The sequence below is a fragment of the Bos taurus genome, chromosome 1 (assembly GCF_002263795.3).
Source record: "Bos taurus isolate L1 Dominette 01449 registration number 42190680 breed Hereford chromosome 1, ARS-UCD2.0, whole genome shotgun sequence".
In the NCBI taxonomy this organism is placed as follows: Eukaryota; Metazoa; Chordata; class Mammalia; order Artiodactyla; family Bovidae; genus Bos; species Bos taurus.
In genome coordinates this window covers 117,450,475-117,465,824 of record NC_037328.1, presented here as the reverse complement: position 1 = coordinate 117,465,824, position 15,350 = coordinate 117,450,475, and the positions used below count along the sequence as shown (strand labels likewise).

At 39.1% G+C, this 15,350-nt stretch overlaps 1 protein-coding gene across 3 annotated transcripts in view; it reads right to left on the bottom strand.

Annotated features, from left to right (window-relative positions):
- Positions 1 to 15,350, bottom strand: part of ERICH6 (glutamate rich 6) — a 49,802-nt gene that overhangs the window by 17,125 nt on the left and 17,327 nt on the right. For all 3 annotated transcript variants that reach the window (XM_003585694.6, XM_024995916.2, XM_059888909.1), the window contains exons 8-11: positions 10,580 to 10,737; positions 8,360 to 8,430; positions 6,850 to 6,995; positions 1,211 to 1,296 (exon numbers count right to left, since the gene is read on the bottom strand). In XM_003585694.6, coding sequence (XP_003585742.1) covers positions 1,211 to 1,296; positions 6,850 to 6,995; positions 8,360 to 8,430; positions 10,580 to 10,737 — 461 coding nt within the window. The remainder of the gene's footprint in view (positions 1 to 1,210; positions 1,297 to 6,849; positions 6,996 to 8,359; positions 8,431 to 10,579; positions 10,738 to 15,350) is intronic.

The window sequence follows — 15,350 nt, the reverse complement described above, 5'->3', positions numbered from 1 at the left end:
AAAGGTCAATATATATGAAAAAAATTGTATTTCTAAGCAGTGAAGATGAAATTAAGAAAATAATTCCATTTACAATAGCATCAAAGAATGAATATACTGAGGATAATTCACGAACTGTTAATATTCAGTCCTATCTAAATGGATTGGAAGTCCAGCAGTGAAGTAAACACAAAATTGATTCTGAATCATTTTGAAAATCAGCCTTAGTCTTCAAAGGATTGAAAAAGAATTAAAGCCAGGGCAGGAAATGATAAGTAATGCTACAAGTTGGAAAGTTATTTAAAAATTTTTTGATATAATGAAAGAAAAACCTACTCTCTTTCTTATAGGGCTGGGGAACTAAAACTTCCTTATACTTCTTATGCCATAAAGTCATTTTTCTGGGTTCTTGATGGGGTTTGACTAAACACGTAGGTAACTATGGCTAAAAATGACTTTCTCCTACAAAGTGAGGCCCTTAGTTCACCAAAAACTCCTCCTAATTTCATAGCTTTGTTTTACTTTCCCAGAGATATTAAATGGCCTTTGTGTCCAAATAGCAAATGGCCTGGCCATCAGGCAGAAGTTCAAGTGATCAATAACTTAGTGTTCCATAAAATGGATATTGAATTTTTGTATTAAAAAACAACATACTGCTCATGGATGTGTAGACTGGTACACATTTTCTGGGGGACAAAATCTAGTAAAGCTTTTTTCTTACCCAGAATTTCTCTCTCTAGGTATTTAATTCAAGAAAGTAAGTGATAAGTATGCAGCAAAGTATGCACAAAGCTGTTCATTTAGCCATTGTATAAAACAGCCCCAAATTGTGAAACCAGCTTTGATCAGTAATAGTGGATAGATTAAAGGAATTATAGTTCCTCCCTATGATGGAATACCATATGCATATAAAGATGATGTAGTATCTCTGTATTTATTGCATATTATATACTCATAATGTTTATGAGTATTTATTGTCTAATATTATTTTGTAAAGGGAGCAAGTTATAAAATAATGAACTTGTTTAGAATTAATTTTAAAGAATTATATAATTGCTCCTAGGAAAAAATAAGAAAAGATGTATAAATAGATGTTAATAGCTTTGCTCTGCGTGATAGGATTTAGTCATATCTATCTTTTTCCTTCATATTTTTTAAATCTTTTTTTTCTTTAGCTTTCATTTTGTGAAGAAATAAGCTAATGAAAATAAGTTGTTAAAAGAAAGGATACAATATTTGCGTTGTCCCGTCTGGAAATGAAGTCAGAAACTTGCTCCCATGTTTGTAGTGCTTTTCAAAGAGCTCATTCGTCACGATCTACACGCCGCAGAAAACAAAAGGATGGTTATGTGATGACAACAGACATTCTTGCTTGCTAGATAGTGATGCAAACCATTTCTTAAGTTTTTAGTCCTGCATCAGCAACAGGGGACAATCCTTAGGAACCATTAAAGATTGTCCCTAACCCATGCAGATAACTTAATAAAACCTTTCTGGCAAAAATCTGACATTACTTTTCTGTTTAAAGGGTCTGTGGTTTTTGTCTTTTTTAATTTATTCAAAAGTTAAAAAAAATGTATTCAGTAGGACAAGATAGAGTGCTTAGGCTTTCAGATCAGATCAGATCAGATCAGTCGCTCAGTCGTGTCCGACTCTTTGCGACCCCATGAATCGCAGCATGCCAGGCCTCCCTGTCCATCACCAACTCCCGGAGTTCACTCAGACTCACGTCCATAGAGTCAGTGATGCCATCCAGCCATCTCATCCTCTGTCGTCCCCTTCTCCTCTTGCCCCCAATCCCTCCCAGCATCAGAGTCTTTTCCAATGAGTCAACTCTTCGCATGAGGTGGCCAAAGTACTGGAGCTTCAGCTTTAGCATCATTCCTTAGTCAGGATTATATTTTAAGTAATTGTTCTCATCAAAACAGCAAACACTTAAAAAGAGCTTATCACATGGTAGGTATTTTTTAAAAATTGAAGTATAGTTGATGTACAATATTATATAAGCTTCAACAGAATGATTCACAATTTTAAAGGCTATATTTCGTTTATACTTATTGTAAAATATGGGCTGTATTCTCTGTGCTGTAGTATTATCCTTGTAGCTTATTTATTTTATACATAGTTGTTTGTACCTCGTAACCTCCTATCCCTATCTTGCTCTTCCCCACTTCCCTCTCCCCACTGAAAAATACTAGTTTGTTTTCTATGAGTCTGCTTTTCATTATATTCACTAGTTTATTTTCTTTTAGACTCTACATATTAGTGATACAAGGCAGTATTTGTCTTTGACTTATTTCACTTAGTCAAATACCTTCCATCCATGTTGCAACAAATGGCAAAACTTCATTCTTTTTTTATGGCTGAGTACTATTCATATCTATGTGTGTTAGTCATTCAGTTGTGTCCAACTCTTTGCAACCCTGTGGACTGTAGCCCACCAGGCTTCTCTGTCCTTGTAATTCTCCAGGCAAGAATACAGGAGTGGGTTGCCATTTTCTTCCCCAGAGGATCTTCCCAACGCAGGGACTGAACCTGTGTCTCCTGCCTTTCAAGCAGATTCTTTACCATTGGAGCCACCAGGGTAAGGCCATTCATATGTATGTGTGTGTGTGTATATGTCACGTCTTCTTTATCCATTCATCTGTTGATGGACACTTGGGTTGTTTCTATGTCTTGGCTATTGTACAATAAATAATGCTGCTATGAACACTGTGGTGCATGTCTCTTTGCAAATTAGCATTTTTATTTTTTCATGTATACGCTCAAGAGTGGAAATGCTGAATCATATGGTAATTCTATTTTTAGGTTTTTGGGGAAACACCATACTGTTTTCTGTAGTGACTGCACCAATGCACGTTCCCTCTAACAGTGTATAAAGATTCCCGTTTCTCCACGTCCTTGCCAATATTTGTTATTTGTGTTCTTCTGGATGACACCATTCTTGACAGCTGTGAGGGTGATATCTTATTGTGGTTTTAATTTGCATTTCCTTGATGATTAGTGACGTTGAGCATCTTTTAATGTGCCTGTAAGGCCATCTTTATGTCTTTTTAAAAAAAAATGTCTATTCAGGTCTTATGCCAGTTTTTCAACCAAGTTTATTTTTTATTTATCTACTTTTACTTTATACACATATTGCTGTGAAAACAGAAGATTAAAAAAAAAACAAAACCCAGCTCTAGTACAATGGAGATATCCTATATCCTGATTGTAGAGGTGATTTTATAACTATCAAAATTAATGGAGCTGTACATATAAAAAAAGTGAGTTTCACTATAAATTATACTTCAATAAAGTGACTTTACACTCTAGTATAAGCTGTAGCATCTGGTGTCTCTTCAAGGTTGCTCTTGAAATTCATTTGAGCAAAATACTAGTGAAATATGGGAAGATGAAGAAAGAAATACTGAGAGAGATTCTGTGTTATAGCTCTAAGCCTAACTATTTTATTATCTAGGTAATACTCAATAGGAAAATGAATTTGTACCCAACAATGTTTTATAATGAACTAAAAATTCAGTTTAATTCTATTTCTTCCTAATCTTGAATTATAATAAAATGGATATAAGAATTCCTAGGGCTAAACAATGAAATAATCTAAATTTTCATGTAAATGTTGCCATTTATTTTGAAAGATAATATGTTTCTCATTTTTATGAAATATAAAATACATTCAGAGAAGCACTAAAATATGCTATTTTGTTAATGGATAGTTACAACATGAACATCCATGTTATTACCATCTGGGTCAAGTGCTAAAACTCTAGAAGTCCCCTGTGTGCTAACCCAAAGTCAGTGTTCTATGATCTCTAAACAATATAGTTTCTTTCCCATTTTGAATTGTACATAAATGGAATCATATAATGGGAATTTTTTATATTTTGTTTCTTTTAATCAACATTACATTTGTAAGATTCATATGTGCCCCAGTGTGTAGCCAGAGTCCAATAGCTTCCATCTGTGTATAGTATTCTATTGTATGACTTCATCATTTATTTATCCATTGTATTTTTAATGGGTATATGGGTTGTTCCCAGTTTTTGGCTTATAGATAATGATACTCTGAACACTTGTTTGCATGTATGCTGGTACCCAGTTCCTCTCAGATCTTATATCCAGAGGAAGAATTGTTGAATTCCACTTTACAAAAGGATATGTGTCTTTCACTTTACAAAAAACTGCCAAAATGATTTTCAAGCTGTTGTACCAATTTGCATTCCCACTACAGGCTAAACTGTAGTGACTGTTATTCTACATCCTTTCTAACATTCAGTAGTATCAGACTTTACAATTTATTTATTTAGCCAATATGATAGGTATGTACATACGTGTGTGTGTGTGTGTGCTTAGCCGCTCCGTCCTGTAGCCCACCAGGCTCCTCTGCCGGCGTACACTGATCTCTAATTATGGTTTCAGTTTTCTTCTCCTAGGTTACTAATGAGGCTGAGCATCTTTTCATATGTTTATTGACCATTTGGATTTTTTTCTTGGAGAAGTGGTCAAGTTTTTTTTAGTTCATTTTTTTCTACTAGGGAGACTTTTTTTTCATGTTGATTTATAAAAATTCTTTATACATTTAGGATAAAAGCCCTTTGTATATCATATGTGCTATAAAATATCTCCCTTCTTGGCTTTTCTTTTAAATTTTATCAATTCCTTTATGGATACTGCTTTTTAGAATTAGTAAATCTTTCCCTAACCTGAAATAATAAAGCTATTCACCTATTTTTTTAAAAAATCATTGTAGCTTTACATTTCACATTTAAGTCTTTAATCCACTGGGAATGAAATATTATTTCAACTTCATTAAAAACTATGGATATCTAACTGTCCCAGCACCAGGTGTTGAGAACATTTTCCTTTCTCCATTACCTTGCAGTGTTACTGCTGGCACGTATCAGATGTCTGTGTGTGTATAAGTTTGATTCTGTATCATGGATTTTTTGTTTATCCTGCCCCCAAGCTACACCATCTTAATTACTATACTTTGTAATGTTGTTGTTGCTCAGTTGCTCAGTTGTGTCCGACTGTTTGTGACCCTAGGGACTGCAGCATGCCAGACTTCCCTGTCCATCACCAACTCTCTCTGTCATTATCTGAGGTTGTTGATATTTCTCGCAGCCTTCTTGATTCCAGCTTGTGAGTCATCCAGCCCAGCATTTTGCATAATATACTCTGCATATTGAAGAAGGGAATGGCAACCCACTCCAGTATTCTTATCTGGAAAATCCCATGGACAGAGAAGCCTGGCATGCTACAGTCCACAGAGTTCTCCAGCTCCGAATACTAGAGTGGGTAGCTGTTTCCTTCTCAAGGGGATCTTCCCAACCCAGGGATCGAACCCAGGTCTTCCACATTGCAGACGGATTCTTTACCATCTGAGCCACTAGGGAAGCCCCAAAATACTTGAGTGGGCAGCCTATCCCTTCTCCAGCAGATCTCCCTGACCCAGGAATCAAATTGCATTGCAGGCGGATTCTATATTTATATAAAAATAAATTTATACAAAAGGATATTCAAAGCAACACTATTTAGTAAAACAAAAGAACTTTTAATAATCTTTATTTCCAATATCAGTAGAATGGTTAGATACTATATGAAAAGGCTCATAGATATTAAAATGATGTTAATGTAACCTATGGGCTTTCCTGGTAGCTCAGTGGTAAAGAATACCCCTGCCAATGTGGGAAATGCAGGTTTGACCCCTGAGTTGGGAAGATCCTTTGGAAAAGGAAATGGCAACCCATTCCAGTATTCTTGCCTGGGAAATCCCATGGACAGAGAAGCCTGGAGGGCTACAGTCCATGAGGTTGTAAAAGAGTAGGACACAGCTTAGCAACTAAACAACAGCAATGTAAGCTATATAGTATCATGGGAAAATTGTTGAAAATTAGGGCAACCCACTCCAGTACTGTTGTCCCACGGACAGAGGAGCCTGGTGGGTTACAGTCCATGGGGTAGCAAAGAGTCGGACACAACTGAGTGAGTAACACAATAACACAAAGTTAAAAGTAGAAAAAATTACACATGTAATATAATTACAGGTCTGTTAACAAAAACCTATGCTTAAAAACTCTGGAACAGTGCTAATAGAACTTTTATTGACCATAAAAGTTTTCTATAACTGCCTTGAAATATGGTTGCCATTAGTCACACACAGTTATTTAACACTTGAAATTTAGCTAGTGTGACTGAAGAATTAAATTCAAATTTTATTTTATTTTAATTCCTTTAAACTTGGATGGCCATGTGAAATATTTGTTACCACATTGGGCGGTGCAGATCTAGATAATATTGAAATATTAATCATGATTTTGGGGATGAGGCTAAGACTTCTGGTGATTTTCTACCATTGATTTTAGGTTTCTAAAGGGTTCCAAATGTTCCTCACTATACAGTGATAACATTTTAAAGTAAAAAGGCTTTAACCAAAATAGCCCCTCATAAGACACACGTAAGGTATTGTTATAAAGTCTGCGTTCGTGCATGCTAAGTCACGTTAGTCTTGTCTGACTCTTTGTGACCCTATGGACTGTAGCCCACTAGGCTCCTTTGTCCATGGGATTCTCTAGGCAAGAATACTGGAATGGGCTGCCACACACTACTTCAGGGAACTTCCCAACCCAAGGATCGAACCTGTATCTCCCACAGTTCCTACATTGCAGGTGGATTTTTCACCACTGAGCCACCAAGGAAGCCCATTATTCTAAAGTAGAAGTTAAAAGGCCAAGTCTGTACCAATTCTTTATGACTAATAGTTAAACGTGTCCTGTAACCAAGCCACCATCTTCATCGAGACAGCTTTTATAATTTTAAGTAAAACTGGTTTTTAAAGAGTAGCAAATTAAAAAATTACAATCTAATTACCTTTCCACATGCTATCCTAGAATCACAGCAAACAATGGATATGTTTCTTTTGTCCACTTGATAATCAGTTAGTTCTTCCTTAACTGACTCTATTTCTGGAATATCCACCGAAAGTTGATAAGAAATTGTTTTATAGTGTTTTGCATCTAATGGGACAAGAATCACACGAAAATATATATATGTTTAAAACTTTCCAAAATCTCTCTTCTAAAATGAAATTTCAAACTCTATTACAAATGCATTGATTCATTGGACACTTTTTTCCATTGGACTTTTTTTTTTAATGAAAGAAGAATCAGGAGCTTCATTAAATTAAATTGAGGGGCCCTCTTTTGTTAAAAAAATGAGAACATTCTCATTTCGTTGGAAGAACAAAAATAATGATTTTCATTATGTGGAATTTTTTGGCCATAGGTTTAGTAGGAAAGAATTGAATCCCAAGGAACTTCATACTAGGGATTGAGTTGGGGAAAAAAATATGTTCTCAAAGTATTTTTCAATAGCTCTGAGTTTCAGAGGAGCCTGATGCTCAGAAATATTAAAAATAAAAGTTAACTCCAATTGTGCAGCCTATAAGGAGAAAAGCAAGAATATAACTCTAGAACTTCTGATTCTAAAATTGATGCCCCTTCAGTTGTACTAGTACTGCAGCTGTACTGGCCAGCTGACCAATGGGGCCCATCTATAAGAAAGGAATCTGATTCATTTTTGACAGACTTTCCATATCCTAGCTTGAAACAAAATGGAATGTATGTTTTACTAAAAGAGAGACAATGAACTCAAAAGCTCGTTCTAGCTCTCTGTAAAATGCGCTATGTGCTAAGTCGCTTCAGTCATCTCTGACTCTTTGCAACCCTATGGACCGTAGCCCACAAGGCTCCTCTGTCCATGGGTATTCTCCAGGCAAGAATACTGGAGAGGGTTTCCATTCCATCCTCCAGGGGATCTTCTGATCGCAAGGACTGAACCCACATCTCTTATGTCTCCTGCATTGGCCAGCGGGTTCTTTACCATTAGTGCTACCTGGAAAGCTCCCAAGTGCTCTCTGGTGGTGGTTTAGTCACCAAGTCCTGTACGACTCTTGCGACCCCATGGACAGTAGCCTGCCAGGCTCCCCAGTCCATGGGATCCTCTAGGCAAGAATACTAGAGTGGGTTGCCATTTCCTTCTGCAGGTGATCTTCCCGACCAAGGAATTGAACCTGGGTCTCCTGCATTGCAGGCAGATTCTTTACCGACTGAGCTACAAGGGAAGCCAGTCGAAGTCAGTGCTCTATATATGCTGCTAAATTATTTCAGTCAATAACAGCAGTGGACTGAAGACTCAAAACTTCAAAAGCCAGGTGATAGAAAAGTGGGGTTTTCTGACTTTTTAGCCATTTTGACTGAGGCATTGACCAAAATGAAAAATTTTAATATTACTTTTAAAATACATCAGTTTTTGCCCTCGGTCAAACACATGAGCTCTCTGATGTATACCTGATCTATAACATCAGCTTTGAGGAACTTACCTTCTTCAGAGAAAGTAGGCTGTTCTTTTGCTAGTATTTCATAGTGTTTGGCCATTTGTCGTTCTTGTTTTCTACAAAATTAAAAACATGATGCACAAGTCTGAAATGTGTTCCAAGTTTAAAATACTATACTACAGTGTGGTGGGAGAAGGAGGAGGTGGTGGTGAATCACTTATAGATGACTCCAAAGCAGGACCCAGAGCCTAAATTCCAGGAGGATAATGGTCATTCATGACCAAGAAGGAAAGACCTGAGACATGGAATCAGCGGTTGTAGCCGTTCAATGTGGGTCAGCAGGCCCTGACAAAGGGGAATAGCTGCCACCAGGCCTTCATTCGACTGCAGCCCTGTGGTGAACCTAGAGGAAACTCTCAGAATGCAGGATTTCAGGCCCCAGTTAGCTAAGGGCTATAAGAAATCCAAGCCAGCCGCTTGGCTTTTCCTGCCCCCACCCTGACAAACCTCATATGTATTTCATTGGATAAAGCCGCCTCTAACCGTGAGATGCCCCGTGACCTGCAACCAAAGGATTATACATTCTGAAAAAGACATTATTCAAAGGACTATCTCCAACCTGGACAGAAGGACCCTTATCAGATGACACAGATTTACATCAAGATAAACACGATGTGCAGAGAAAAACCCAAACCCCCAAAGAGATTACAGCCACTCCTCCAAACAGATCCAGCAGGAATAACCACAAAAGTCACCCCAGAGCCCCTTAATAGAACAGGTCAAGAACTCCATGACCCCACTGTGTCTACGAGTCCCGTGTAAGCATTAAAGAAGTTACAGAAGACTGACCATCTGTCCCTCATCACCCCAATAAAGATTTCTTGGGGTTCATGTCTCAAGGAAAATTTGAAGTAGGAGATAGATGGGTCTCTGGACTGAACAGCTGGTCATTTTCAAACAGAGCAAAATTGAAGTTTGTCCTCAGCCAGAAAAGAATGACATGTATTTCCCTTCCTCCATTGATATGGAGGGAATAAACTAACGGGGGAATCTGTAGCAGTGAAAAGGGAAAAAGACGAATGAGTTTTTCTTTTTCACTTCTCTGAGAGCAAAGAAGATAAAGAGAACAGTGAGCAGGCCTGAACATTCCGAGTTTATTTTACTGTAACTGCTGCTAGTAAGTTTGCTTTTCTGCCCCCTAACTCTGCAGGAGCTACACTTCACTTGACTCTATGCTAAACACATCCCCTATCCAGTGTTTACCTTTATAACAGCCCTTCCCTTGTAGTTACAAGTCAGAAAGAAGGCCTCAGAGCCTCCAAGCTGACAGATGCAGTTACTGGGTTACTGATGCCAGTTTATGACGGTCTTTGAAACAAAGCAAAAGGGAGAAACCTAGACCCTGTCGCGTTTGTCTCCTCATCACCAACTCCTGACTGTGAGCACTTGCCTTAGGCGCACAGTTCTTGAGGCAGGAGCATAAGGTGTTCCCCTCTCCACCAGTTGAGAATAAAAGCCACCATTCTATTTCTTTCAAAAAAAGAAGTATACTATAATTTTTACCGTTTACATGCCGTTCCTTATTCTTTGTATCTGTTATTACTTGTGAACCCAGTCATTTACTCAGTGCATGTGTGTTTCTACTGGACTTGGTGGACAAATTTCTCTAATATATTAATAGGAATTCCCAACTGCCCTGAGAATTTGGGATGGGTAAATTTTCTACTCTAAAAGTCAGTGAGCTCACTGAGTTTCTGACACCTTCTGACTCTTATGACATCCACCAGGAACTGCACGAGGTTTGCTTTAGCCAATTTTTGTTTCTTCACTGGGAATGCATCTACAAAGTTATCTGCTTTGAAAAAATGAGGTTTGTTTTTACAAAAGGCTTTCTAGGGCTTCCCTGGTGGTCCAGTGGTTGAGAATCCACCTGCCAATGCAGGGGACATGAGTTCGATCCCTGGTCTGGGAAGATCCCACATGCCACTAAGCCCTCAGACCACAACTACGGAGCCCACAGGACACAGCTACTGAAGTGCTTGCACCCCAGAGCCCACACTGTGCAACAAGAGAAGCCACCACAGACAGAAGCCTATGTACCACAGCAAGAGAGTAGCACCTGCTCGCTAAAACTAGGGAAAGCCTGCGCGTAGCAACGAAGACCCAGTACAGGCAAAAATAAATAAGTAAGTAAATCTTAAAAAAAAAAAGGCTTTCTAATTAAGTGGGCCTATCTGAGTTCCAATATCAAAGGCTCACTGTTACCTCCGCAAAGCTTTTTCTTTCGCTTTGAGTCTGTCAACTTCACTGCCGTGGGCGGCATGAGGGTTAATACTGATTAATTCAGCTTTAGAGCTCTGGATTTTTTGGTTTTCTTCACAGATGTAGTCGACCAGATTTTGGAAATGACCACAACAGGAGGTCTGAAAAACAAAGACGTTATTTTCTTCTCCTCAGCCCTAGATGAAGGTGATTACAGGAGGGGAACAAAATAAAACCCAAAGTGGCTAATGGGGTTTTGGATAACAATCTATCATATTTTTGGGGGGGTGGCTAGCAGCTTTATTGAGGTATAATTCCCATATCATACAATTCACCCATTTCAAGTGTACAATTCAATAATTTTTAGTATATTCACAGAAGTGTGCAGTGATCACAGCAATCCATTTTAGAACATGAAACCTGTACCCAGTAACAGTTACTCCTCCTCCTCCCCACATGGCTGCCACTAATCTATCTGCTGTCTCTGTAGATTTGCCTGTTCTGTATCTTAATATAAATGGAATGTGGTGCTTTGTAACTGGCTTTTTTCACCTACTACAATATTTTAATTCATGTTGAAGCATGTTTAAATGCTTCATGTCTTTTTATGGCTGCATAAGATTCCATAGTAGGGGAGGAGGAACAAGATGGCAGAGGAGTAGGTGGATGTGGAGCATGTCTCTCTCCACAGATACATCAGGAATATACCTTCAGACACAGAAGTGCATGAAGAACACAAGCTGAGAGCTGACAGGAGTACCTGACCGGCGGAAAAGAATATATAGAACCATGTGAAACTCAATAGGACGAAGGAACTAGGGGGAAAAACAGGAGTGTTAGGATGGACCTGCCCTTGGCGGGTGGGGGAACTGAAGCAGGGGCCCAATTCCCACAGCGGGGCAATTGTCTGAGTCAGAGGAGAAATATAAAGGCTGAGAGGCAAATAGCTGATCTGTGGCAGCCTAAATGGAATGAGAATCAGACAGTCCTTGTTGCAGCCATACGTACCCTGGACAGGGACACAGGTCCCCTAGAAGGTACAACAGCTGGGAGCTGGAGTTTAGGGATTGTGGAGCAATCCCGGGGCAAGGGCTGCTGTTGACTGTGGAAAGAACAATCAAGGGGATGTGAGGGAGGAGATTGTGATGGGAAATGCCTGTGGAGGAAAGCTGGGCAGCCATGGAAGCAAGGCAATAGTGCTGAGTCATGTGTATGGGGTGTAGCCATCACCATAGCCTCTCTCTCCCCACATGCCAGCATTGGGAGCTGAAAATAGAGAGGCTGGCCCATCAAACGCCTCACCACTGAACTCCAGAGTAGGACCCCAGCCAGGGGGGCCCCCCTATGTGCCTGACATGCCTAACAGTAGAGAAGGACCCCAGGCAAGGGAACCCTCTAAGTGCCTGAACAGGCAGAGCTACAGAGAAAGACTGCCCAAAGAAGCGTTCTGATTGCCAGCTATAAGAGGCTTGAAAAAAGACTCTGTTAGGGCCATAACTCCTGCAGTGGAGGCAGTCCGTGTCCCTGAACACTTGGCGCTGCCAGGGTCCCTGCAAGCCAAGAAGATGCACCACGTTCATGCTCAACCCTCACCGGGGCAGAGCTGCCACAGGCAAAAAAGTCTTGCATCTATGCATGCAGGGTCGCTTTGGTCATGTCCAAGTCTTTGCAACCCTGTGGACTGTGGCCTGCCAGGCTTCTCTCTGTCAGGGGGGTTCTCCAGGTGAGAATACTGGAGTGTATTGGCCAATACTGGTTGCCATACCCTTCTAAAGCCCTATATTTCACCAACTCCTCTGAGTACCTGGTGTTGCCAGAAGCCCTGTGACCCAAGCAGCTGCACCACCTCCACACCTGGCCCTCACTGGGGCAGACCCAAATCCTCCAGGGCAGCCTCAGGTGCAAACCCCAGTGGACGACCCACACATTTGGAAATAAAAGCACAACTGAAACCCAGAGGCAGCGTGGCTGAGGAAGAAGACCCAAAACCTTCCCACCAATTGTACAAGCTGCAGATTAAATCCACATGATCAACTAGGCAGACCCTGTGTCTATGCAGTATGTAAAAGGACATTGAGAGCTCCACAAAAGAAAACACACTAGTTCTGATAGCTGTGGACATTGGAGGCAAGAACACACAGGGGTAGGACCAGATTAGAATCTGAGCTGCCCCCACAGCAGGTCCAGTGACCAGCACAGTGTTGGAGGGCATCCTAGGGAGGTGAGGTGAAGTAGATTGTGACTCCCAGCGAGGGAAAGGACTCTGACAGCAGTAACTCAAGAAAAACATTTATTATTCTTATGTTTTGACTTGTTTTACAGATTCTTTTGGATTCTTTTTTTTCTCCCCCCAAACTTCTGTTCTAGTTGTCAATTTTATTGGCACTATGAAATCTAATTAAGCTTTTTTTTTTCTCATCACATTATTTATTGTTGTTATAAACCTCTGCCTTTTTGTGGGGTTTTGCTGTTCTGGGGAGTTTTTCCTTTTTTCCTTTCTTCTTCCTTTTTTTTTCCTTTTCTCTTTTTTAATTTTCTTAAACTTGTTATTATTTTTTCTACATTTATTCCTTTGTTTGCTTTTCCTACTGTTCTTTACCCCTTGCAGTTAATCTTTAATACATATAAATCTTCTTTATCTACCTCTATTTATCTTTGCATATCTATTCTTTTTTTCTTTCCTTTACTCTCAACATATTTGTTAGTTTTGTTTTCATTGCTTTATTCCCAACTTGGCACCTTGATTTAGTTATGTTTTCCAGTTTGTGCTTTAGTTTTGCTGTTACTGGTAGATATAATTCTTGGTTTCCTTTGTTCAGCAGATCACTCTACTGTACTTTATTTTTGTTGGACTGTTTTGATTTTGCTTATGGGTATATATTCCATTATTTTAATTATTATTTGCCTGATATTGTAACTGCCATTTGTCTGGGGTTCATCTTTGGTTTCTCGTTTTTGGGTATTTGTTTTAATCCCACTTAATGCCATAACAAACCACTTGTGAAATCTTCGTTACTGACCAGAGATCAACCCCTGAGCCTTTGGAGTGGGAGCACTGACTCCAAGACCTAGACTACCAGAGAACTAACCCTAGGGAGTATCAAGAACTCACACAAAGGAAACCACTGGAATACAAGACCTGGCATCACCCAACCACCAGTAGCATCCTGTGCAGGACATCTTATCTAAACAACAAACAAAATGAAAATTCATCAGCAGACAGGATTAGCACCTCACTCAGCCTTACCCATCACAGGGAAAAACAAAGAAGCAAACAAAAAACTCAGCACAAATCTCACCCTATATGAAGCTTACACAGGCCACTGGACCAACCTTAGGAAGGAAGAAGCCAAAAGGAACAAAGAATTCGGCCTTGAAGCCTGGGAAAAGGAGACCTCAAACACAATAAGTTAAAAAAAATAATGAAAAGGCAGAGAAATACTGCACAAATGAAGGAACAAACTAGAAACACAGGAGTCCAAATAAATGAAGAGGAAACAGGCACACTACCTGAAAAAGAATTCAGAATAATGGTAGTAGAGATGACCAAAAACCTTGAAAACAAAATGGAGAAAATGTAAGAATCAATTAACAACGATCTAGAAGAATGAAAGAATAAACACACAGAGACAAACAACACAATTACTGAAGTTAAAAATACTCTAGAAGGAATCAATAGGAGAATATCTGAAGCAGAAGAACAAATCAGAGAGCTGGAAGATAAAATGGTGGAAATAACTTCTGAAGAGCCGAATAAAGTAAAAAGAATGAAAAGAGCTGAGGACAGTCTCAGAGATCTCTGGGACCATATCAAATGCCCCAACATTCAAATTATAGGGGTCCCAGAAGAAGAAGAGAAAAAGAAATAGAAAAAGAAAATTTTTGAAGAGATTATAGTTGAAAAGTTCCCCAACTGGAAAAGTCAATCAAGTCCAAGAGGCACAAAGAGTCCCATACAGGATAAACCCAAGGAGAAACATGCCAAGACACATACTCATCAAACTAACAAAGACTAAACACAAAGAAAGAATATTAAAAGCAGCAAAGGAGAAGTAACAAGTAACATATAAGGGAAACCCCATACGCTTAACAGCTGATCTTTCAGCGGAAACTCTGCAGGCCAGAAGGGAATGGCAGGATACATTTAAAGTACTGAAAGGGAAAAATCTACAACCAAGGTTACTTTACCTGGCAAGGATATCATTCAAAATTGATGGAGAAATCAAGAGCTTTTCAGACAAGCAAAAGTTAAGAGAATTCAGTACCACCAAACCAGCTTTACAACAAGTGTTAAAGGGACTTATATAGTCAAGAAATACAAGAGAAGAAAAAATATCTACAAAATCAACCCCAAACAATTAAGAAAATAGCAATTGGAACATACACATCAACAATTACTTTAAATGTAAATGGACTAAATGATCTAACCAAAAGACAAAGACTGGTTGAATGGATAATAAAACAAGACCCATATATATGCTGTCTACAAGAAACCCACTTCAGACCTCAAGACTCATATAGACTGAAAGTGAGAGGATGGAAAAATATATTCCATGCAAATGGGAAGCAAAAGAAAGCTGGAGTAGCAATCCTAATATCAGACAAAATAGACATTAAAATAAAGAAGATTACAAGAGATAAGGAAGGTCACTACATAATGATCAAAGGATCAATCCAAGAGGAAGACATAACAATTGTAAATATCTATGCACCCAACATAGGAGCACCTCAGTACATAAGACAAACACTAACAGACATAAAAGGAGAAATTGAC